Below are 27,077 nucleotides of genomic sequence, written 5' to 3'. Positions count from 1 at the left end.
TAGCTTATTTAAAATAATTTTAACTTGCAGAGTAGAAAGTGCATGGACCCAACAATGAGACTGACTCTAAAACAGATAATAATTTTCCTAACATATAATTAGTTTAACTGTTAAATAAAATTATAAATGTAAATACCTAAAGCACCTGGAGTTACTATGTTCAATACTGAGTTAGTGCTCAATGTGTTTGTTCAGTTAACATGACTTAATAGGGGGTGAGTGTGGCTGCCTGGATGTCTGTTTATGTGAAAATCATGTGATTATGTGAAGAAAAGAACTTGTGCCTTTTTCTACGGAACTCCCCATTAAATATCTTACATGATTTTATCACAAAAAGCAGGTGTATAAGTCTGTATCTGATATGACGGTAAGTAATAAGTATACGATGACACTACTACCCATTATAATTTGATTTGGATTTGGCTATGTTGTAGGCAAAGCAAGACTTTTTCAAATATAATAGTGTTATATCTCTTAGTTCTTTACCATAGACGAGTGTGCATATTGGAAAACACTCAGGAATTTGGGAAGGGAACACTATGGTGGGGAAGTATGGGTGTGGTAGTGGTGAGTGTGGTATAGTAACAGCACCTGAAGGGGAAGATCCTATATTTCTAAAACACAAACAACAACATAAACTAATGTTCAATTAAAAAATAATTACCATAAAGCAATTTGTCTATGGGATATATGGTTTTGGACTTAACAAGCTTAATAAAGTATCATTAGGCTCCAAATGCAAGATAGGTTTTACTTTAAAGAGGCATTTATTTATAGATTTGTGAGATTTTCATAGGACTTTCTTTATCCAAATTATGTAAAAGTTGGTTGATAAGTTAGTAGTAAAGCATAGAAAAGATTCTTTGTGTCTTGGTTTTAAGTGCATGCTGTTTTTTGGGAATAAAGTCTGAAATTCTTAATGTGGCCTGTTAGACCCTATCATCTGTTACCTATTCACACGTCACTCTATGTTCCTCGACAGTCCTGCCACAACGACTTTTTAAACTACCTTTTTTTATCTCCTTTAACCTAGAACACTAATAATACAGCTCTTTATTCTTTCTGGGTTGTTCTTTATCAACTCTTCCACCTGGACAATTCTTACTTAAAACACTACTTTAGAGAAAATATTTTGATCCTCTAGGCTATGTTAAATACATTTTTTTCTCTAGACTCTTGAAAAGTCTTTTTCTCAATTATCTCAATTATCCTAACCATAATTCGTAGTTATTTTCTACCCATGGATTTGATATCAGTTTCTCTTTCTACCTCTAGTAAGGAAAGGTCAAAAATTTCTGAGATGCTTTTTGTTATACCTCCAGTGTTTAAGCACAGTGTTTAACTAATAGTAAGCATTTAGTTGAGCTCTGTCATTGAATGAATTCACGTATGCTGGAAATGTGCTTGAAAGGTACTTGGGGTGGTTCATCATATATCCATTTCTACTTTAAATGATAACTTTAGAATGAAAGCTGGAGAGTTCTTTTAAGTCCAGTACTACCTCGTGTCATGATTTTGAGCATGTTACTTCCATTCTCTAGACCCCAGCTCATCAGTGTATTGATGAGGTCAGATTAGACTAAATGATTTGGTAAGACAGCTTTAGTTCTAAGTGCTAAGTATATCAGTTTTCAGATTACCAATTTTAATGCTTGCTATTTTATTAACTGAACTAATAATAAATGTGGAATATTTTTAGCCATAAAATAGTAAAAGCATTTCTTAAAGTACTCCTATAAAACATGAGTGATTTTATAATTTTGCAAAATATTTAGCTAGGTTCATTTTTACACATGTGCAGTGCATGCCTCATATCTTTACAGAGAAAAACATCAATATTCCAATCACTGCACATTTTTCAAAATTGAAATGGAAAAAAATCTATATTTACAAAAAATTTTCATGAACATTTGAGTGTTTATGGGATTTTGGCTAAGTCTGGTATAAACTTTACTATATTTTTTATTTTTCTTAAACCTCAACTGTGTTTGGAAATGAATATTCATTATCATTGTGACTATGAACTATAATATTGAAACCCTATGTGGAACAACATCTTTGTAAATCCTTACCTAATAGTTAATCAGTTTAACTGTTTCCTCCCCAAATCAGCAGTTTGAAAAGGACTTTATAAAATGATTTCAAAACTATTTATTTAAATAACTGTTTCATGCTCTCTCAAGAAAGGATAAGTAACATTTAGAGAAACTTTAAATCTGTAGGCAATTAGAAAAAAATGGTAAACTCTTTAATACTCAAGCAATATAATTTGCTGAAAGTTTAAGACAAGATACTGAAACTAGTAGTTATTGTAGTTATTGAGCAACTACTTAGTCAACATTTTAACAAATGACTTCAAATGAATCATTTCTTGTGAAATAATGTGATTTAACTTGGACTGAATTTATTCCCTCCCCCCCGTTTTTGCTCAACACCATAAAATTATTAGTCACATATGTAATAATACACCTCTTCTTTTGCCTCATTTATAAAAAATATCTTTCCTTTTTAATATCCAGGGATTTTAATATAGCATGTTGATTCAGAAAATATTGATTCGTTATTTCTTACTGTTCTTATTTTCTTTGCATTATTCTTGGTAGTGGTCATTCAAAAATAATTAAATTCGATCATATCCTTGATCAACTAGCTGTCTATCAAGCCTAGTAAGACCTATGTGCATAACTAAACACAAGGGTTAAAAAAATGACAAACACCCAAGAAAAGTGCAAATCAAGTTAAGAATAAATATCTTACATCTCCATGTGCTTGTTACAAGACTTTGAATCCTCCTGCATTCCTAACACAGTCTTGCATACAGAACATGGTTAATTAATGTCAACTTAAAAGATGAACTGTCTGTGACATTGTTTTGTAAACCTATATTCACTTAATAGCATTCTTTTTATACAAGTGAGACCTTCTATCCTTATCTTGGAGTCTAATTTCTGATTTGATTTCAAGGTTCATTTTACTAAATCCTATCTTACTGTCCTGTTTACCCAAATCTTTAAATTTCATGGAATGTGACTGCTTCTACTATATTAGTTTTCTCAACTAACAAAAAGTTTTTGAGGAATCACAGGTCTGAGGAATCTCAGAGCTCATGAGGTCTTTCTAGCCTCTCTTGGGTCCAATTCATTGCAAAAGGAGAGAAATAAATGATTATCAAAGCTTTGGAGAAGCAAGTAACATTATCTCTTGAAAACAACTATACTATACTAACTATACTATTGTTCATTTTAAAGCATTTCTAAATGTAGTCAGCTTTTGATAGATTTGTTTTCAAAGATTGAGTTTTCTTCCTCTTCACTAATTAAATTTCCCTAAAGGACTCAAAATTGAGTAAAATTGACTTTCTTTTGATCTTGTGAATGATTGAGGTAAAATGAAAGCATAAATGATTTCTAAGGACCCTGGCCCCTCTAAAGACTATTTAATATTCAATTATAGGGTCTATATTGGTCATGATGCCAGTTACTTTATTGTCAACACTTTTTCAACTCTCAGCCATCTCTATTACATTCAGTAAAGAACTTTCCATCACTGGTTTAATTTTCAGAAGTTTTACTTATGCCCCATTGGAAGATACCTGGTTGCATTTTAAAGGAAAAGGATACAGTAGAGTAAAAAGGAAGCAAAAAAGATAGTCCCACTAACCCTCTATATTCTAGCAGTTTGACTGACTCTTCTGAGTTTTTCTTGCCATTGAGTCATTGCACATACAAAATTATGAAACTTTAATTTCTTTAGAGGCTTGTTATATTAGAAAAATTGTTCCAAAGAAAGCAACAATCATGACATAAGCACATCTGGCTCTTGCAAATTATTCTTTATTAAGCTTTCATTTAATTACATGTGCTGAAAGGTCTGTTTTTGATTACTGAAATTTTTTTTATTTGTCCATCTGAATGATAGTAATGCTGGAAATTACATACAAACCACCTGTTTTTTCTCCCCTACTAATAAGGCAAAGTTTGAGCTATTTTCTCTATGGTTGATGAACTAGGAAGTTTTCCATTTATTATGATGACTGTCAGCTAATGGCTTAATCTTGATGACAAGAAAAAAAAAGAAAATATTTGAATGGAGTTTTCAAGCATTAAATAGTTGAAGATAGTATCTGAATTCTGGTTAACCATAGCAGATTATCCTATTCATTTATTGCCAATTTCACTTCAATTGCAACAAATAGACAATGAAAGATTTATCTAGGAAAAAGAAGCTTTCTTGGCCTCAAATATGGCAATATTCTCTCGAGAATTATGTTATATGCTATTTAGAACTAAGGCCCTGAGGAAAGAATGACTGCCAGTGGGTCTCAGAAATCTTGTCAGCAATACTCCCATCTTCCAGAGGGATCAGCATCCCCAGAGAAACTTGGTCAGAACTGATATAAACAATGTGATTCTTCCAGGAATCCCTAAGAAAGTTCAGATTAATTTTTAATTCATGAATATTAAAATTACAAGAACAGACATACTGACACTTAAAGAACTTTAATAAGGATTTTTGTGGGACAGTAGAAATAATTCTTAGACACCCGTTTAGACAAGTTCCTTTTTGTACATTTGAGGAAACTGAGTTCTAGAGCCATCAAGTTCTTTGTTCAGTGTCATAAAGTTATTGCTAGAAGAATCAGTACTCTTTCTTTCTGTCATGTTATTGGTCTCACTTTCATCTTTTAAAAAAATGGAGAGTTACAAGGCTGTCGGAGAAATAGTTACCTAACAATACGGTAAGTTTTTTTTTTTTTTTTTTAACTCCATTTCAGCTGCATTTAAAGAGATAATGTTTGTCTTCCCTGTTTTGCAGCAGCTCTATGCCGCTCAGCTGGCCAGCATGCAGGTGTCACCTGGAGCAAAGATGCCATCAACTCCACAGCCACCAAACACAGCAGGGGCAGTCTCACCTACTGGGATAAAAAATGAAAAGAGAGGGACCAGCCCTGTAACTCAAGTTAAGGTACTTGCTTTGCAGGATTGTGGAAACGGTTTGGAAAATAGCTTCACAAGAAAGTAGTGAACCAGGCTGTGTTGGGAATAAACAGCAGGAAACGTAGCGACATAAAGGAACCTCAAAGTGCTCCTCTTTATGGTAAATTTCATGATTGAGCACTGAGAAACAGGTGTTTCCCTTTTGATAACAATAGTGCCATATTGTGAGATCTTTACCTAAATCTGCAAACTCACTTCTCAGGAGTTTTTCCCCTTTAGATTCTAGTTTTCATTTTTTAATGTTCATTGGCATGAATGGCCATGGTTTTATTGCTAGTCTTTGTCATAGACTTGTGACACTTCTCTCAAAGTTCCTTAAACAGGTGGGGAACCAACTTAGAGCAGCAGAGAAGGATTGTCAAAACTTAGGATTTAAAAAACAGGGGAAAAAACCTAATACTGGACTCTAGTTCTTTGATAAGTTGATAAAGTTCTCTCCTTCAAAAACAGTTATAAATGTGAACTCTGAGGAATGAATGATATCATTATCTAATCATGCTTTATTAGTTGTAATAAGATACTCTCTCATATTTTGACTAGTGTATTAATAGATGTCTTTCCTCACTGATTTTTGTGCCTGAAAACTGGGGAGCAAGGAAGTACTGAGTGATAGAGGGAAATTGATTATCAACTTTGTGCCCTGTAGCACATAGATGCTACTATAGATGGTTCTAATTGGTTTTTATGATTACCTTTGGTTCCTGCATCAAATTAACAAATTCAAACAGTTCAGCACAGCAGTTCTTTTGTATAATGATTTATCTATTTATAAGGCTATGCTAGGCACAGATGTATTATCATTATGTACCCAGAGTGCTGCATTTGAAGAAAATTTGCAATTATTAGATCTTCACATGGAAACATCTGAAGCTAATAAAATGGCATTGAATGCCACAAAAAATCCCTGAAATTTGTTATTTTCTAAAATTTGCACATAGAAATTTTGAGATTTCAGAAAGTTGTTTAAGAAATATGAATCCCAAATGCCAAAAAAAGGAAGAGAGTTCTTCCTGTGTTCCACCCAAAGGAATTAATTTAATGCCATCTATACTTTTAAATTCTCCAAAGAAATAAATTTATTCTTTGTTATTAAATATGGCAATGTAGAAAGATGACAATAGGCAGTTTACATTTATTAAGATAGCATTACTATGGAAACAGATTACCCATTTTATATTCCAAGAGTTTCTGTTTGTGAATAAGAGTCAGAACAACAACTCAAACCAAAGCACTTTATAATTGTAGTGGCTGGCAGATAAATATGTCAAACATCAGTGACTTGAACTATTGAATATTAGATATTTAAATATGAAGAAGTCATCTTACAAGTGAGTTTGCCAAATGGAACTTCCCCAAACCAAGCCTTTACTGGATGAATAAAATGTTCCCTGGTTAAATTCAAGTTTATATCTGTTTTTACCATTCCAACTTTGTGGGCCAACTGAATTTTATTACTCACTTGACCACATGCAAATTTTCTGGGAGTTTTCTATATAATTTCACTTGACTACAATTTATGCTAATAACAAAGGAAACATTCCTTACAAATATTAGATTGTTTATTGTGTGTTGGTAAAAATACATAGACCAAGACAAGGCAAAAGTTTTAAATTAAAAAGAAAAAGCTCCTACTGCCTATTGAAGAAGTTCTGAAAAAATCTCATAATTTGCTAATTGAATGAATTATGTCATGAAAATACTCCCTGTTTCTAACTATAGTCTTTGCTTTCCCTCTGACCACATTATACACAGCACAGCTTGCTGAAAGTAACAAAAATAAACATATATGAGCTTATTTATTTTTTGCCCAGAATTTTTTCTGCTCTAATTGTCAACATCAGAAGGCAGAATGTTTCTGCTCACATGTTAGTTTCATCACTTTCATTAGCTATGTCACCTTGGGCAATTTACTTACTTCCTTAAACTTCAGTTTTTTTCCCTCTGTTAAATAGGAGCTATTATTATGGGTCTTAAATAAGATTATGCATTCTCTAATATAAAAGTATTCCATAAATGTTAGTAAAGTAATAATGATAATGATCTGATGGCAATAAAGAAGGTGGTGGTGGTGGTAATCATAGTTGTGATTGAAGCATTTAATTGGGTATGGAGGGAGATCCTAACTAAATACCTAGAGGATTTCCATTTACTACCATGATGGAGGAACATGGATCAGACCTTACTCTCCCAGCTTAAACAACTAAAACACAGGGCAAATATATGAAACAACAGAACAGAGATCCCTGAGAGAAGAGAAACAAGAGATATAAGCACTGCAGTTGTAATAGCTTTCTTTTTAGAGGTAGTTTCCAGACAATAGTACAGGGAAGGATATCCCCCATGGCAGGCTCCCTAAGTAAAGAGATATTCTCAAACAACTATTTTCTCTGATTAGTAGAAAGGAGGCCTGGAATTTGAAGTCCAATCAACTCATATTCAAATTATGTCCCTCCATGTATGGTATTGTCAAGTGATTTTATCATTCTGACCCCTATTTATTCCTTTGATAATTAATAAATCAATAAATTTAGAATAGTATTGTTCAACCTTGATAGTCAAATTAGCTGACATGTGTGAAAATATCTAGCACAATGCTCTGTGTACAGTCTCCTCTGTACATGTTACTTTTCTCTTTCTGATCCTCCTAAGTTAATATTTTCTGGTATCCCTTATTTTCTCCTCTTAAACAATGACTACTAGTATTAGAAGAAACCTTAGGGATCAGATGGAATCAGACCCTCTTTTTTTCACAGATAAAGAAATTGAATCCCAGAGAGTCCCATGCTTACTATGGGGACCAAGTTCTGTTACCAATGTCTGTTGTGTGTTTAAAGCAGTGACATGAAAAGCAAGTTCACTGTGCCTCCTCAGAAGCAAACAGGAGTTAGCATTTGTTGATCATTTTATTTTAGAATACAATAATGCAGATCTTAAAACTGAACATTAAAATGAGTCCACTCAGATTGCAACTAAATTTCTACCATGATGGAAGTGTTACGGACATTTTGTGGTCAGATAAATGAGGCAAAATAAAGACAAGGAGCTTAGCTTTCAAGTTCCTGGCAAACCTACAGTTGCAAACCAGATATTTGAATACTGTGCTCAGTATAGAAGAAGTACAGGCATCTTAAAATAGACATTCTGTAAATATAGGTAGCAAAGAATATAAAGAAACATCTCTTTAGACATGAAAAATAAATTGCATATAGCTTGGTATGTAAAATATAATTATAATGTGTACTTTCTCTTTGCAAAAATTAATTTTAAACATGAGTAGAGACCAGAATATAGACCATGAAGAGTGCCCACACCCAGAAAGCCACATAGAAGCCATGCTGTGGCGTGTGGCTCCCTGGGCAAAGGCCCAGGAGATCAGAAGAGGGTTTTCCATGTTTCCATTTTTAAAGTACTTGCAATTGTTTGATTTAAAATATGTATTAAAAAAATTAGCTGCAGAGCCTATTTACAGTTTCAGGAACTTTTCACAGAGAATAACACAAAAGCACTACAGAGCTGCTGAAATTTTAAATAATTCTTTGTAAATGCCCTAGGTTAATTTAGATCCCTGAAAACACATTAGGAAATTAAGCTGTAATGTGAGCTAATTCAGATTTTAATTTGGCAAAAAGAATGATCCAACTACACAGTTAATGTAAATAGAAGCATAACACAGGGAAATTAATGAGGCTTCCTTCCGATGAATCTTCAAGGAGGTAGATAATTAGCTTCTTTTGTTATTATTGTAGAAGAATGTGGCATTGTCTCTGAGGTGTAAAATAACTGTGGCTTACTAAGTGATAATGTGCTTCATTTGTCTTTTTTTTAATAATTATTTATGTTAAACTCTTGTAGGATGAAGCAGCAGCACAGCCGCTGAATCTCTCATCCCGACCCAAGACAGCTGAGCCTGTAAAGTCCCCAACATCTCCCACCCAGAGCCTCTTCTCATCTAGCAAAACCAGCCCTATAAATCTGCCAAACAAAAGCAGCATCCCCAGCCCCATTGGCGGAAGCTTGGGAAGAGGATCCTCATTAGGTAAATGGAAAGGCCAACACCAGGAAGAGACTTATGAATTAGGTAAAAGAAAATGAACCTGTGCCGTGATGACTGATCTTATTTCCATAGTATTGCTTAGTCTGAGAAAATACAGTAAAAGTAAATAAAATAAAATAAAAGTAAAATCATTTCTTCTGAAACAACCCAATTTTGTGTCTTGGGTGATTAGAAATTTTGTAAAAGTTCATACTATAAACCCTACTGGATGAATTCTTTAAAGGAGGATGATGTGTTAGAACCAGGAAATCAGAGATATAAAAATTTCTGTGTTTGGTCAGTGTTTTGCCACTGAAGTAACTATAGGCAAACAAAAGTGACCCTCCATGAGCCTAAAACCAACCTCATAGCTGTCTGCCAAAAGTTCAAAATTTCTTTAAATTTTTATATTTTAAAATGTATATGAATTTTACATTTATCTCATATTAGTTTGCATTAAAACAAATATGAATGACACTCTTAATAACTATGATGAAATAAAATTAATATCTAGTAAGATATGTCATAATGATTCTCTGATTTCTAATACCCTCTGGTATATTGTCAGTTATCTTTAAGACTATTCATATTCCGGTATGAGAAGAACAGAGGAAAAACATGTGCTTTGGCATCAGAGAGACTTGGACTGAGAACCTTCACTTATGCAATATGTTGACCCTGGGAAAGTTACTTAATATTTTTTAACTCAGTTTCCCAAACTCTGAAAGGAGAATTTTATTACCTAGCTCATTGATTGTTAAGAGGATTAAAAGAGAAAAAGGCATATGAAATGCCTAACACAGTGCATATAAAATGCTTAACCTTCTAAAATCTAGAAGGTCCACAATTTAAAAAGGTATACAAGTAAAATGAAACAATAAATATGAAAGTGCTTGTCAGTAGCAGAGTGCTAATAAGTTCTTACCATAATTGTTGCTCTACTCTTTGCCTCTTAATTTTCACATACAGACACAGGACTGGAAAAGGATTCAGTACTAGAACCAGCATTTCTTCCCCATATTGTCTTCCTTGCATTATTGAGTTCTAGAGTCTAAAACACCTACGATAATAAGTAAAATAATGTGCAAATATAGCCACTTATCGTTTAAAACAGTTTTGCCTATCTTACTTCATTTTTCACAGTAATCTTATGAATTAAATAATACATTATTATTATTATCCTCATTGTATTGTGAAGTAAATTATATTCTTATAGATAAAATTACTTGCTCACAGTTATAGAGCAGAACCAAGACTAGAATCCAGGTTTTTATATGTATTTTTGGGAATTCACAGTTGGAGTGTTTGCTGAAATGTGCTGAGTCTAAGTGAATCTTCTAATGGTGAGATGTAAATTTTCCTCAGTGAAATCTGGGATATTAGGATTCATCCAACATCCTATACTCATTTTGAGTTAGGACACCACTTTCAGGGGCCCACAAGGTTTCACTCCAAGTCCATGGTATCCCTGTGGAGGAGAGAAATGAATTATTTCCAGCATGTGACTATGATTGCTGGGTTGTTAGAAGTTGTGAGATGAGAAAAAAACAATGAGGATAAATAATAGACTAATAAACTTGATCTTGAGATGGATCTCCTCTAACCCACTTCTGAATTTTGTTTGGTAAACATTTGTTTGTTATACTGAGCATCAAAAGGGGTAAAAATGACTGTGTCCCAGGTCCAGCTCTGACAGTCAGGCAGAAATGGACTGATGTTATAACATTCTTGTCCAGACAAATATTGGATTTAAATGCATAGGAATGGGGTTATTTTTGATGCAAAAAGTCATATAAAAGTTTAATAATGAACTCCTGCATACCTTTTGTGTATATGTGAGAGATCTAGCATGATAAGTAACTCCCCCAGGTAGCTCTAGATGCCATCTTAAGCAGGTAAGATAGGGAGTTGGGAGAAGAAAGGAGAAATTTAGTCAGGGAGTTGGGAGAAGAAAGGAGAAATTTAGTTAGGGAGTTAATCAGGAAAATAAAGGAATACACATTTAAGATTTCCTTGTCCAAGGAAAAGAAATAAGGAGGTTAGGTCTTCCTGAGAGAATTTTACAATAAATATCAAAAGTAACTTCCATCCAGCCTTCATAGCCCTTCTCATGAAATACACCTCTTGCCAAAAAGACATATTTTGGGGTGGTAGATTTTTGCTCTATTACAGTTCTGTCTTTGGAATTTCTCAAGAAGTTCCACAATTTAGAAATTGAGTTTTTCATTTATTTCATAAAACCTGGCTCTCAGTCCTGAGAATAGATGAGTCCAAAAAAGTACTTGTGTCTAATTTCTGGAGACATTGTTGTGTAAGCAGTAAGAAGCATAGAAGTGTTTTGTTTTTAATTATAACAGTTCTAGAGTAAAACATACAGGTTTTTAAAACCTGATTGATCACTGGTTTACAAGATACAGGATTTTTATATCATAAAATGTGATTGACTTTTTAAAAATTTTCCAGAGAACCTTGGGAATTTTTTCTAAACTCAATTGCTTATGCACAAGCATTGCACACTCATAGACATGCAATGTGAGCTTGACTGTAGTCCAGTTTTCTCTGTTCTATCTGTATATGTGACATGTACACACACACACATGCACACGCTAAGCAGTGCTCATACCAGGCTAGAAACAAGTGGATCACGTTCAACTTTACCACAACAGCTGAAATCTATCAGTTAGCCTTATCTCTGTCTAAAATTGGAAAAGCTTGCCTAAAGTATTAATTGAACCTCTAGCAAAAATCAAGATATGGAGGAAAATTAGTCAATTTCATTTTGAATTTTTCCCCTCTGTGTTGCATGGAATATAACGAAGGTAAATATTTATTCTTGTATTATTTGAAGCTTTGTTTTTATCTGGAAACCATTCCTAACATAAGCCCCACTTTCACAAAATGAGAACAGTGGGTGTTCCCGTTGGGAGTAGGGAATGGGTTGTCATTCTCTTGGTAAATAACTGAGGCAGCATGATGAGTAGAATGCTTCATTAACCAGCCAGTGATTGGGGAATGGAGAGTGTGGTGTATGACTCACCGCCCCCTCTCTCCTGCAGTGGCCATACAAACTCAGACACAGATGTCACTAAAGTACACATGTAGCCTCACAGATTTTTTCTGCTAGGCCAGAAACAGCTTTCTTGCAGCAGCACACCAAATATAGTGGGTAACCTGAGCAGTTATCTCTGAAACCCTCCCCACTGTCCCACCACTCATTATTAAATATAGCCACAACAAATACAAATACACAATTGGAATCCAAGAAATGTCATCTGTGTGGAGGTGGAGTGATAGAACCCTGATAAACTCAAGTATTTGGATTATCTTCATCTTCCAAGTGCTAAAGAATCCTGTACAGCTTGGTTTCCTTGGTTTTCTGTGGTCTTTGCGTAATATTTCAGTTTTCTGAATAGCAAAAGTACCCTCACCTTTTTTTTGAGAATGCAGCATTCTACAGGGGAACGGATAGTAGTAGTGTTTTTTGAGTCTAACCTCACCAGGCTCTCACAGTGCTTTCTGTGTATGCAGATATCCTATCCAGTCTCAACTCCCCTGCCCTATTTGGGGATCAGGACACAGTGATGAAAGCTATTCAGGAGGCTCGGAAGATGCGAGAACAGATCCAGCGGGAGCAGCAGCAGCAGCAGCCACATGGTGTTGATGGGAAACTGTCCTCCATGAATAATATGGGGCTGAACAACTGCAGGAATGAAAAGGTAAGACTTGCTTCTCTGTCACTGGCTCTGCTAGACCTATTGGCTCATTTTCATCCAACTCTTTTAAGACTCCCAACCATTAATTTGCATACAAGGAATTGGGCTTCTAGCTTGAGAGTTGTCTTGTATTACATTCAAGCATTATTACTGATTAACACATAGACTTCCACTTAGTGTGGGTTATTCCCAGGTACCCAACTTGCCTGCCTTTTGGTGTCTTTCTGCCCCATTCCAAAAGATTTAGAAATATTTTATAATAAAGCTGCAATATGATGTTTTTAGAAAATTAAAATATTAAAAAAGAAAGAAGATATATGCTCACAATGAAGGCCAATATGTTATTATGACTCACCATTGAATTTATTACTAAGCTTCCAGGGTAAAAAATAAAGGAAAATAACTTATGAAATTCATTCATTTACATTTTATTTTTGAGTCATCAAATTAGTTATTCAGAGCTTATTCTATAATAGACACTATTCTAGGCACTGGAGATACAGCGGTGAACCAATCATGCAAAATCCCTGCTTTCATGGAGCTTACATTCCAGTAGGGGAATACAAGCAATGAAAAAAATAAATGATTGTCAGTTTTGTTGGGAGATAAATGCATACGGTGAGGAAAATAGCATAAAATTGAGGGAATAAAGATTTATGGGGTTGTAATTTTAAATGGGATAGCAAGGGCTCTCTGAGGAAGTGGCTCTGAGTCATGATCCGAATGAAGCAGTGGTGCAGGTTATGTGAAAAGTAGGAGGAGCAGTATCCCGGCAGCAGGAACAATAAATGTGGAGCCCCTTCCAATGCAAGAACATCAGCACGAAGGCCCGTGTAGCTCCAGTAGGACCAGAGAAGGAAAAGCTGTGGGACTCAAAGTGATAACCTAGGGCAGGCATGTTGACCTAGGAGCTCCTTGAAAGGCTTTGCATTTTACTCTCAGCATGATAGGAATCCCTGGATGGGTTTTCATCCAGGGCATTGATATGATCTGACTTACGTATAAAAGGTTCATTCTGCCTAATGTGTGAGTCAACTGTAGGAGGTTAATAGAAACAGGGTATTATAACACATTGGGTAAAAAATTCTGATTACCTAATGAATGACTGAAATATGTCACTTACAGAAAACAGATGAAATTATTTTCTAGCTGTAAATTCTGAGTTTTTGTTTTTAACATGGCACTATATAGGATCACATGAATGGAATATGGGCAGTGTCCTTGGCAACAGAGTTCATTTTTTTTTTAAAGATTTATTTATTTATACAAGCACTGGGTACAGTCAGAAGTGCAGGAGGGTGAGAGAATTCACCAGAGCCAGAGCAGGGAACAGAACAGGCAGACTGACGAAGTACACGGCTGAGGGGAGCAGCGGGCACAGCAGGAGAGATCTGCATGCCATGTGGGACCCTCAGCCGGTGGCTGGGGATTGAACCAGTGCTGCAGAGGCTGCGGGCAGCTTCGCAACCCAACGCTCAACCGCTGCGCCACCGGGGAGGCCCAGAGTTAATTTTTAAAACTTTACTTCCATTCATATGTTTTATTCAGTAAAGCCAGAGAATATAATCCATTGACATTAGAACCAGGAACCTCCTCTTTGCTTACATCCTTTTAATTCTAACATGAATGCTTTGGTAGAGACTCCATTTCTTCTAAAACTTGTAGTTTTCCATTTACTGGAAGGAGTTTTGAACTAGCACATGGTAAAAGTCATAAGAGAAGTATGTGGTCATGTCTGCTATTATTTGAATTTATATATGATTATACAGCCATAACCAGAGTATTGTTTCCCTGTCCATCCATTTCACAATGAACAATGATATCACACTCTTGGAATTTGGGTGTATTCATTTTGTAACAAATGAACACAATCTGGGAAATTAATTTTCTTACAGTTCTGGAGGCTAGTCTAAAATCAAGGTGTTGAAGGCCCATGCTCCTTCTGAAGACTAGAGAAGCATCCTTTCTTGCCTCCTCCCAGCTTCTGTGTGATATTTGGCAAGTTGATTAAGCTCTCTGAACCTCAATTTGTTCACCTATAATATGAAGGTAGCAATCTAGGTTACAATGAAGTCAGATATATGTGAATATATTTAACATATATATGCCTACAGAGTAGGCATTGTCTTATTTTTCCCATAACTATGTGACTTTGAATATACTGATTCATACACTATGTGTGTGTGCACACACATACACACAATTTTGTCACAGATCTGAGATTCTTACACAATAATGGAAAGGTCAGCAGAAGGAGACAGAGTAGGTTTTTCTATTGGCATATTAGCCAACTCACGTAAACTCCTTTCCAATTGAGTTGCTACACAAATCTATGGAAACTTCGAGTTTTTGGTGTTAGATAAGGGTTTCCCAACCTCAAAGTTATTGACATATTTGGCCAGATAATCCTTTGTCCTGGGTAGCTATCTGGCTTCTATCATAAATATCTCTAAATATTGCCAAATGTCCCCTAGTGGGGGAGGGAGGAGAAAATTGCCTCTAGTTGAAAACCACTGGGCTAAATAAAAAGTATATAGAAGTCATATATTTCAGACATTTCATTCCACAACAACAAATTATCTAGTTTAAATAACAGTACTTATAATTAAATTATAAATAATTATTTGCCTTTGATTATTGTAGTAAATGAAATATTTCATTGAAAAATGCATCTAGAAATTTTGTTTGGAATGTTAACATATGGAATGCTTAAAACAATGTTTATATGATATTTATTTTTGAGGGATAATGAAAAATAAATCCAGTTCCCTCTGTCATAATAAGCAACATCCTAATCAGTGGGCACTAAACTAGTGGTAAATTGATATTGGATATACTTGGCTTCCAGCATTGAGTCACTCTGTGACCCTATATTGTTGAATTTTGTATCATGCTATTGTCTCTGTAGATTAGTTTATTGGAGTTAAATTTTGGACACTGTAAAAGAAATATGCAATGGAAAAGTTCTCTCTATTCAGGGATGTGCTTACAAGCTCTCTTTAACATGATCTCCCTCCCAATAATATCTCTGTTTTGAATACATATTTTGTTCTGGAGTTTTTGTTTAGTTTCTAGAACTAAGATCTATCCTCATGTGTTCAGTTAGTTGCAATTAGAAGAACAAATTAAAGAAACCGTTAAAAGACTCCTCTGATGGTTGCTTTGGATTTCTTATAATAAAAATCTTCATCCTAATTTCATGATGTTTTGTAGGATAGTACTTCTGAGGATCAGATCTTTTTTCTGAGGTGAAGGAGAATGAATATATAACGTCTAGTAAGATGGGTAAAATGGATTGTGACAAATTCAACTGTCTTTAAAATTAACTACTGTGGCAATTTCAAAAATTTAAGAATTTAAGAAAACCAAGGTTTTCTTAAATATAAATATCTATAAATAAGATTTTAAATTTGTTCTTTGTAATGCATAATACAGTTTTATTTTATTTTATTTTAAAGATTTATTTATTTCTACAAAACTGGGGTACAGGCCAGATGCGTGAGAGGGTGAGAAGATGCACCAGAGACAGAGCGGGGAACAGAACAGGCAGACTGACAAAATACACTGCTGAGGGGAGCATTGGGCGAGACAGGACAGGTCTGCTGTACCATGTGGGATTCTCACTGGCCAGCCGGCCAGGATTGAACCCGCACTGCAGAGGCGGGTTCACAGACAGCTTCACAGTGTGGCGCTCAACCGCCTGTGCCACCAGGGAGGTCCCATAATACAGTTTTAGAGAATTTTTTAGTGTTACTGTTATAAAAACTTCTATTAAGCATACCTTATCATTATCTTATTAGGATAAATTTTACAAAAGAGCATCTCACAGATTTGGGTTTCTTGAGACGTGAACTATGAGATGAGATTATTAAACAGGTTTACTGTGGGTTCTTTCTGATTGCCATCTGAGGGACAGAAACGACAAAAGAATTGGATTGCAGTATAGTCTCAACCAGGGCTTCAAAACCACCATGGCTATTCAGAATTGCCCTCACCTGGATGATCCCCATCATGAGTTCTTACATACATGTGTCAATCACTTATTGGATGAGGGCTATCCTGGGAAGTGGACAAGACTTTGGGTGCTGAGGCAGTGTTGAAGAGGTAGTGCTGAAGAGGGCCAGTGACTGAGGGCTACTGATATATGCTGTCGCCAAGGACAAAAATCTTTCTGTTTTAAAGAGGGATCTGAGCAGTACATCACAATGTCTAGTATACAGTGTGACATTTACTAACATTAGTTGGATATAAAACATGACCTGTACGTATCATAAATGTGGGCTTTTACCACGCAGACACAGGGTGCTTGTATCTTTATAACACATACAAGTTGCATATATATATCCATATGAATACATATTTATTTTACCTATGACATATTTCACTTTATTGGGTAAATCCTTACTTTGGCATTTTAAAATCAAACAGTGTTGACTTGATCAGCCAGAACGGCACCAATAGAGTTGTTCTGGTTGGCTGTGTCACCGGATATTTAGGGTCTGTTAAATATATAGATTATGGGGACAATAGACTGTAACGGCGCCTTAGGAAAGTTATGCTCCATAATTTCAACATAGCTTCTATGCATGGATTGTGAGTGTCCTGCCAGCAGAGGTCTAGGTTACTGCCCTGGGTTTTAGCTTTCTATACCAAGAACACCAGTCATCTCCATTACAAGTACCAGTGCAATTAGATCATATTATAGGCTAATTGCTTCCCAAATTTTGTTGCTTTGACATTTCTAAGATAGAAAGTATTTTAGTCATGACAATACACAGCGGAATTTTAAACAGGCTGCTTCTAAATGTCCTTAGAGCTAAGCTAAGGGCATCTGGCTAGAAGAAAGGCAAGCCAGAGGGAGCCTTTTTAGTGTTAAAGTATGTTCTGTAGTTTTTTGATCTACTTGATGTTGGGATGCAGATTTGCTGATTGCTTAGAGTCCTTACCTCCATAGGTATTATGTAACTTGGGAATCTGGTTCTTTGTCCCTCTTAATAATTTTTATGAACCAGTAGAGTTGCTCACTAGAGTCGCTCATAATAAGCAGATTATACATCTATAAGCACGTGGCCTGAATTCCCCTCGTCTTCAGAGAATCTTTTCAGAAAAATACTTGACCTCCTTGGGTATCAAAGTGAGTTGCTGTGGGCACTCTTACCATATTCTTTCTTCCTCTTAATATATTGGTGGGATTACATCTGTAGAGTGAAAGAATTGGAGGGGATGTGCCATTTTTCTAGTCCAATCACTGAAATCACAGGTAGGAAAACAGTCCCAGAGAAAGAAAATGGCTTTCCCACAGTCCCATAGTGAACTCATGGCAGAATAGGAATCAAATATCAGCTTTCCTAATTCTTAGTCAATGATATTTCTATTTATGGAAATTTATTATATTTCTGTGAAATCTTTAAGTCTATTACATACAAAATTAATTCTTACCTTGGTAATCTCAAACCTTTATGGTATAAGAAAGGGTGAAAATAAATACTATGAAGCAGAAAAGCACTGAGCCCCTGTTTCCTGTATAATTGTCACCTTCTGTCTGGATAGGGCGTTCTTTCCTGCCACGATGACCATTGGTTCTGGCTCAGAAAAATAATAGTCAGGAGACAGAAGATTGAAAAAGACTCATACTGTATAGACAAGGAGACCAAAGAGGTGGTTAGATCTGGAACAATAATGGAACTAGAGACCACAAGGTGTTTTTGGAAAGAATATGGGCATAGGAATTAATTGATCCTGGGTCACAGTTTCCAGGTTCAGTCCTAGAAGCAGCCCATGTCATTTTCTAACTTATGGAAGCTTCTTTATATCTGTGAGTCTAAATGAGCACATCTATACCACAGACATAATTATCCTTTCCTTAAAGGATCCTTTTGAGTAAAAATGAATGTAAGGCATATATCTAGCATAGGAGAAGCCCAGTTAATATTAGACCTGCTCTCACTTTAAGATCTCAGACAGGTTGTCAAATCTGTTGTTAATTTTGTTAAATTTTCAGTATTTGATACTTATCAGGATTCATGGCTAACTTATTGCTTGTTGGGGCCAAAATGTCTTTAGAGTAGAGGGTAATTAAGAAGCTAATAGGTTCTTTCTCACAAAGTCAAGATACGCAATTTTCCCCCCAATTCTTAAACTAACTTTTATACTCTAGCTACCTTCTAGGACTAAGCCATGATCAACATGAGTATGTTCAAATTTGATTTTATTAAATGATAGGACATTTTTGTGCTTGCTAGTTTAATATGTTTTTTCATGTTTTAAAAAATCAGAATTTCAGTCTATGATTTGTGAAATATTTAACCTGATTCCTGATAACCACATACATTTCTCATACCAAAATAGTACTTTTTCAGTCAAGTAAATAGAAAAATAATAATTTAATCACCAAAGCCCAATGTAAACTTACTCTTATCCAAAAAAAAAAGCAGTTGTTCAATTTTTACAAGTGTAAATTTTGCTTCTCAGCCATGCTTAGCAAAAACATCAATATATTGTGCATCAGTACTACACTGATGTAATACTGCCCCCTTTTATTGGAAATGAAAAGCATGCTGGACTTCTGTTTCACATTGTCAATTGCCACAGCTCCTTGTTGTTTATACGATTGATTCAGATATTCATCGTTGCATGACAGAATAAGTTCAGACAGAAGATCAATATAGCCATGCAACAATAAGTGAAACACGATTGTGAGCAAATTATTTAGCACTGTGTGTCTGGAATGAATGAGCTTCTTGTATAGCACACAGACTAGTGAGGTTTTGTTGTTGCCAAAGGTTATATAGTACTGTTTAGTCAGGATGATAGTGCTTTTTGGTAAATAATTGACTAACATGTTCAATGCGTTTTTCTCTGTTACCAGTTCCCAAGAAAACAATTTGTGCCATGAGGGGTATGAACACATTAAAGATATTACAGTAAAGGGACAAATTCTAATTGTGACATCCCCACTTGTAAAGCAGAGCGGTAGTTGGTTTTTAAAGAAACATTTTGAACTGCTATCAACTTCATTACAAGAAGTATTTTATAATGCTTTTATGCTTGAGAAATATTATCATATATAATACTTTCCTTGCACCTTCCCAGATTTGGAGATGTAGGTCTTACTACCTTGTTTCTCAGATCAGAAAACTAAAATCAACTCTAGATCACTTTACTCCGGTATTCCCTCTCTCCATCACTCATTTGTTTCTTACATCTCTGTGAGATTGACAGGGCAATTTTCCCTAAAATCTAAAACAAGACATATATCTGAATTTCAAACATCAGTTTTAATGAACTGAATGTTAAAATCATAGGATAAAGAAGTCTACATGGATACATATGCTTCATGCATATTTCTTTGATAGGAATAGCTATGTTTATATTTGTGATAGTATTTTTCTAAAGCAGCATACACATCAAAAATGCTATGAAATTGGAAAAAAGATATGAGTTTTACTTGTGTTAAATTTTACATTTGAACCAATAACATTGGTCACTAGGTAGTGCTCTATATAGGCTTCTGGCTGAATGTAATCATCAAGTTCCTTTTATTTCTGTTGTCAGGGCTACTTGATTGGTTGCCTAGCTACTAGTTTAAGACCTAATTCATAAAAAACAACAACAAACTTGTTTGGCTCCTTTCTTCTCTGCACATTAAGCGGAAAGAATGGTGAGAATTTATATAGGTTTACAAGGTTCAAGATACTTTGTAGGGGTAGGAATGGGGAAAAGAGCAAATATAAGACCTTTACTTTTGTTTACAAGTTTTAAATCAAGAAAATGTCCAGTTAGTGGATGGCCTAGTAAGAGGATTAAAATTTGATATATCACAGTTAATTACCTTATATAGTCACTGGTTTGGGCATATATAGAACAAATTTATTATTAATGAGGATTTTATAACTAACCTCCCACTGTAACAGGGCCTTCCTAACCCATAATCCAATCTCTTAATCTTTCTAGATCAGCTGCACTTCTACTCTTTCTGAGCTTAGAACCTGTCCCATTATCATTGAAGAAGGACTTTTCCAATGGAAAGACAGCCAAAATGCAGAGAGAGATATGTTACATATTTAGTGTCAAGTGACTTACTGCTGTCATCACTACACATAAGGACATTCATAAAGTATTTCTGAGAATTCTCAATCTCCAAATTAGATGTGTTTCATCTAGATAGCCTTTAGGATACACTCAATATATTAAACTATTTAAAAATATCTGAGATGGAGAAAATTCGAAACACATGCTGTTAGGAATTTTTCAGTTACTTAAAACAGTCGTATTAGAGAAAAATGGTAGTTAAGATTCCAAGTTGACCAAAACACTTTGCAGAAACACTTTCAAAGGTAAGACATAGACCATTAGATGACAAACCACACTTTAAAAAAATCTAGTAAAACTTGAACATTTTAAGTTGGTTTCATTAAAATACAACCTTAGGAAGGTTGAGTAGATACACTAAGCTCTTCTCACAAAGCTCCTCGAGACTAACAAAGACTCTGTCTAGATTCTCATCTTTTAGGCTTCTCAGAGAAACTTGAGGTAGTACTTGAAAACATTCTATATTATTTTTTTATCTGCATGTATTTGAGATTTGGATCTACCTGGATTTCCCTAGAAGCTCTAAGAGAAGGATTTGCCTTGAAATTTATGTGAGCTTCTCTAGGTTTTGACATCCCATTGCACGCTCACTTGTGCACCTTGAAAATTTCCCTCAGGGGCCTTTGTGCTAGGGTCTAGGTATCTAAAGTCATCGACTTGTATTCTTACAGAATCATAAAATATTGACCACATTATCTCTAGCCCAGTGATGATAAATCTTTTCCCCCTGGGTATATGAAGTTATGAACTTTTTAATTTTTATAGAATTAGAGTAAAAATTCAGCATTCTCCCAGCAGAAACACCATTAGCTGGCAGATTTTCAATCCATTTTTATTGGAGAATTGAATCAGAGCCAAAAGAGACCTTCCATATCAATTAGTAGAACCCTTCATTCTGCAGATGGGGAAACTGCAGCAGAAAAAGTGATTTGTCCAAATCCAACAACAAAGTGTGAGTGAAACTGGACAAGTCCCCAAGACCCTGATATTCAGTCCTGTATGTTTCCCAGATTCCAGAGTAATGCTTATGTGCTCCTGTGATGTTTATGTTAGTAACACTGAAACACCATAAGGTCTAAGTGCTAAATTCAGTCCTAGTGCAGCTTATATAATTATAATCCTTGTCCATAGCGATGCCAAGTGAGATGCCTATGATAACGTGACTAATCACAATATTGGTTAACTGGAACATTTCATTTTCCAGGCATCCCTGCCTGGCACACAGTAGGCACTCAATATAATATTTGCTGATTTAAGTTGTTGCCAGTAACAGAATTTTCTGTATTTATATTTTATGCAAAAGTTTAGTTTCTTATAACTTAATTTTTAAAAAGATTTGCTCAAACCTGCAAGAAATGGATGAGATGGATAATATTTGTCACTCTTCCTAAGTGTTTCTTTCTTTGCCAGTTTTAGAAAAATGATAGTAATAACAATCATTAAAATACCAGTGTTTTGTTTGGAAAGTTCTATTTTTCTTTTAACCTGTGTTATCACACTTAATCCCAATAGCCATCCTTAGAGGTAGGACATTTATCATTCCTCTTTTACAGATGAGAATGAGATTCAAAGAGCTCAAATCATTTGGTTGCATTGCTTGCAAAGTCCTGTTTTCAAATCCCACATTGTTCCCACAGTAGCAAATGAACTTCTCCGTCCTCAATACCAACCTCTGCCTGTTTGTTCGGGTGAACCCTAATTATAAGCTGTCACAGACCATACAGCTGTCACTCTACCCATGTGCATGTGCCTGTGTGAATAAGCCAAAGTATGTGTATGTGTGTGCTTATATGTGTCTTTCTCATGGTGGGTATCAATATATGAACGAGTCTACCTGGCTGTGTGAGGCTGTCTGGTGCATTACTCTCTACCTCTTTAAGGTCTGACTGTCAGATCTGTGTGTCTGTTGTGTGTATGTATCTGTCTGTCTGCATTTACTTTAGTCTATTTCTGTGGGAATGGATGTCTCCGGTGTGTTTACCTAACTGTGTGCATCTCTCTCTGTGTGTCTGCATTTTTCTGTATCTTTTTGTCTCTGTGTGCATCTCTCTCTGTGTGTCTGCATTTTTCTGTATCTTTTTGTCTCTGCGTGTCTATTTGAATGTGTATCCATCAGCTTTGTGTGTCTTAAGTACATCTCTGGGTCTGAATCTGTGTGTCTGTCTGTGGCTGTTGACCTGGATGTGTATGTGCCTTATTAACAGTGTATAGGTATCTGTCAGTGTAAGACTCTCGAATATATGTTCTACTGTGTGCTCCTTATGGCCTACTTGGTTATTTTCATTTTCAAGTTGTAGATACAGGGCTGGATGTGGGGAGTATATATCTACATGTAGGTATACTTTATGCATTATGTCCATCATGCTTCCCCCTCAGCATTGTCTTCAGTCTGTATATTTGAGACTGGAAGGAGTGGGGAAGAGAAGGGGGAAGAGCAGAGAACAGAGGAAAGGAGAGTGCAATGGAGCTTGGTGGAGGACTGTGGGCACTTTGGTGGTAGGAAAACTCTGGTGACTGCACCTGAGGGGAGAAAGCCTATATGGTGAAAAAATAAACAAGAATGTTTAAAAAAACAACTTTAAAAAATCTGCCATTGGTAGTACTCTGGCAAAAGTTCACTTTTCTCTACGATCCAGCTTAGAACCTTTGACATTTGCAACTAAAATTAGAGTTTCCCAAATGCCTTTTCCTTTATGGATAAAAATGCTTGCTTTTATTTTTGGTGCCACCCCGATTTTCCCTTTATATCATTTTATAAATTATAGCAACAGGATTGGGTCTTAAATCCCACAAAGGGTGTCTTGTAAAATATATTGTCCAGCAGCTTTTGTTCACTACACTTTCTAGGTTACAAGAGTACCATGCAGTTTTCAACAATGATCACTAATTTTTTTTGCCTTCCCAAATGGAAGATCGATGTAAATTTATGAAGAGAAACCATAATTTGTAGTCCTTTTGACTAAGTTAAAGTGTCAATATTAAAATTAATTTTGTTTCCCATCTATAAAATAAGAATAAGATAAGCATCTTTTCTAGTTTAAAGAAATACTGTAGTGAACTCATTAAAAATCATTTGAGATTTTCAATATCTTTCTATTCTTTTAAGAAGATAAGTTCTCTAATTTTAACACTCCTGCCAAGGAAGCTGGTAGCAATTTATTCTTTCTTATTCTTGATCTTTGGTTTGATGTTTTAACATTGGTAATGGAAAAGGTCCTTTGAAATCAGTCATATCTGGGTTCAAAACTTATCTTCCCAGACAAATAGGTGAATTTTTCACTTTAGTGACACTTGTAATACAAACTCTGTGATCTTGGGCCTGTTACTTTCTCTTGTCTGTGCAGAAGGAGGAAATGATCAACATATTCTCTATGGTTATAAAGAGGAATTGATCAACCTATTCTCTATGGTTATAAAAAGATGAAATAATATACGTGAAGCATGGTAGATGAAACATACTCTTCTGGCTTCCCTATTGTTGTTTACAACCATGTGACAACAGGATGTTAATAAGAAGAGCTCACCACCTAAGATAGAAGGTTTATGTTAGGTGCTTGGCATTCAAAAAAAAAAAAAAAATACTGACAAAGTCCCTTTCTGCCCTGAAGGAGAATATTGTCTGATTTGAGAGATGGGATAGATACACAAAAGGGGATCTGACTCTGTGGGGTCCAAATGCCATATGAGAGAAATGGGCCCCCAAAGGCAATTAGGCTCCTGTAGATCAAAGGAGACCTTGCTGATCGATGACTGATGTGGAAAGAGAGCATGTTAGTGGAGAAGGAAAGAGTTGAAATGCCTCAAAGAGCAGACAGGCAGAGAAGAGATGCAGAGAGGAGCAACCAGGCAGGGTCAGAGCATGAGCTTAGATGGAGCATGGGACTCTTATTAGGAGTAATGGCAGGATCGATGGAAACCTTGAATGCCAGGTTAAGAAATTTAGTTCGGGGTGTGTGTGTGTGTGTGTGTGTGTATAAGAAGATGAAAGAGAGAGACAGAATAATGATAATAGTGGTGACTGAGGTAAAGTGAATATATTTATATAAATAATTAGCAGAAAATCAACCTGTTTGTTACATACATTATAGAAGCAACTCTTCTCAGTGGAAGAGGCCTGAGGGTGGTATAGAATTATAAACCCAGGGCCTCCCTGGTGGTTAATTTCTCAGCTCTGTCATGCTATCACTGCTGTGGCCTGAGTTTGATTCCCAACCAAGGAGCTAACCCATATGGCACAGCAGACATTCTGTCTCACCCACTGGTTCTCGGCAGTGTATTTCAGTAGATCTGCCTGTTCTGCTCCCTACTCTGTCTCTGGTGAATCCTTTCACACCCCGCACCTCTGGTCCACATCCCAGTTCTTCTGTGCATAAATATATATTTAAAATAAAAAATTATAAATCCAATTTAAAATTTGAAATAACTAACACTGATGGATAGGTATTTAAGAATGATAAATACTTTTATTTTAAAATCTCATGTGATTTTTATAAAAGTCCTATGAGAGAGGTTATTATTATCCGTTATCATCCTCCATTACTGTTTAAAAGAAAAAAAACAAACACTGAGAACTAATGAAGTTACTAAAGGTTCAAATACCAACTCTCCTCTATAAAAATTCGATACTTTCCACTGCACACTTTTAGGTTACTATTATTGGTAACTTGAAAGAAGAACCCGGGTCTTACTCTTTGCTATTTCCCCAACCATGAGCCAAAGATGCTCAGTCATTCTTCATTGCTTGCTTGCTTCTAATTAGAGGCCAGACTTTGGAAGAACTTGTTACTCTTATGGGGATAAAAAAGTTATTTTCATCTGAGCCAGTCTGTGAATTTGTATGCATCTGGCCTTCCTTAGACAGAAGAAATTCATATTATAGGAGAGTTGCCTCTTCCTAGACCTTTGAAAAATTATGAAGTCTTTTTCAGCTGTCCCAAATTACTCTGTCTTGCTGCCACTTTCTCTTCTGTGTTCTGTTCTGGACATTGTTCAGTTTCCTACAGTCTGTACTTCTCTGACGCTGCCTTTTTACTGTGTATGAGAGTCTATTTCTCTCCTTTCCTCTCTCCCTCCTAATCTCCTTCTTACCCCCTTTCTACTCCCCCATGCCTGCACCCCTTTCCTCTTCATCTTTTCATTTTACTGCCCCCCTCCCTTCTTCTTTCTCTCTCTTTCATGCCCTTTCTTTCACTTTATAATTTCTCATTCTCACTGCAATCTTGCAGCCTGCTGCTGTCAGGGTGCAATCTTTAAACACATACAAAGATTTTCCTCCAAGTTCTTACAGTTGTGAGGGGCAGCTGCTGTCTCTACTCTTTTCTATGGCAGGGCTCTAGTATGTGTAATTCTTGCATCCATCAAGGCTCCTCCTCTGTAACAGGAGCTCCAGAGTACACACCCCCATCATCAACCATTGGGCTTCTAAAACTTTGCGTAGGAATGAACCATGCAAGGAGGAGGCAGCATAGCATAGGGGTGCTGAGAGACAACCAGTACAGATTTATTTAGAATCCAGTATTGGATTGCCATTATTTATTTAAATGGCAAGGCAGTAAAGTCTTAGACTTGAATAACTTCCGAAAGTTAAATTGATAAAATACTGACTTAGAAAGCTTTGGAAGCCAGTTTGGATGCTGATCTTCCTGATTTCATGACTTATAACATAAAACAGAGTCGTCACATAAATTAAGCTGTGCAGAAAATTAAAAGAGATTCAACTGGGATTTTGAATCCAAATACCTGTCTTCTAGTCCTACCTTGGACTCTTGCTATCTATGTGAGATGGGAAAGTCTCTCATCTGAGTGATCCTTGATATATTCTATAACATTAGGGTGGTTGTGCTTTACAAATGAGATAAGTGTGTGAACGACTTTATAATTTATAAGCTGCTGGTGGTCACCAAGGCTACAATGTGTCATTTATTGTATGAGGAGCAGGGTAACTGAGTTGCTGATTGCCACTTAGTAGGGAGGTTGTATGCTGTGTGCCTCCTGCCTCCTGTTTTATTAAAATGAGGTAGATTCAAAGCTGCCTTTGGCTGATAGCATGAATAAGTAGCATGACATCACCTTTTTTTCTGTAAATAAAACAATTTTTTTTTTGTTTGTTTATCATCTTTGTGGGTGGTGGTGGGAAGGAGAGGATGTAGAAAGGAAGTGAAATCTATTTGAAGTGAATCAGGTCTGTTGTGCCAAAAGTCTCTGGAGTTTTATAGGAAACATTTATTTTATTCTCATAGAATT

The 27,077-nt window shown here is 35.7% G+C and overlaps 1 protein-coding gene across 7 annotated transcripts in view; it reads left to right on the top strand.

Moving 5' to 3' along the window:
- SOX6 (SRY-box transcription factor 6) overlaps positions 1–27,077 on the top strand; it is a 306,844-nt gene that overhangs the window by 227,688 nt on the left and 52,079 nt on the right. For 5 of the 7 annotated variants that reach the window (XM_084254042.1, XM_084254038.1, XM_084254043.1 and 2 more), the window contains 3 exons: positions 4,816–4,965; positions 8,850–9,033; positions 12,559–12,746. In XM_084254042.1, the coding sequence (XP_084110168.1) occupies positions 4,816–4,965; positions 8,850–9,033; positions 12,559–12,746 (522 nt within the window). Of the gene's footprint in view, positions 1–4,815; positions 4,966–8,849; positions 9,076–12,558; positions 12,747–27,077 lie in introns of all 7 variants that reach the window. The other 2 variants (XM_084254044.1, XM_084254041.1) reach the window with 2 other exon arrangements.

The sequence above is a fragment of the Talpa europaea genome (assembly GCF_964194135.1).
Source record: "Talpa europaea genome assembly, chromosome: 1".
Taxonomy (NCBI): Eukaryota; Metazoa; Chordata; class Mammalia; order Eulipotyphla; family Talpidae; genus Talpa; species Talpa europaea.
Note: the sequence above shows the minus strand (reverse complement) of the source record. Positions and strands in the feature narration are given on the sequence as shown.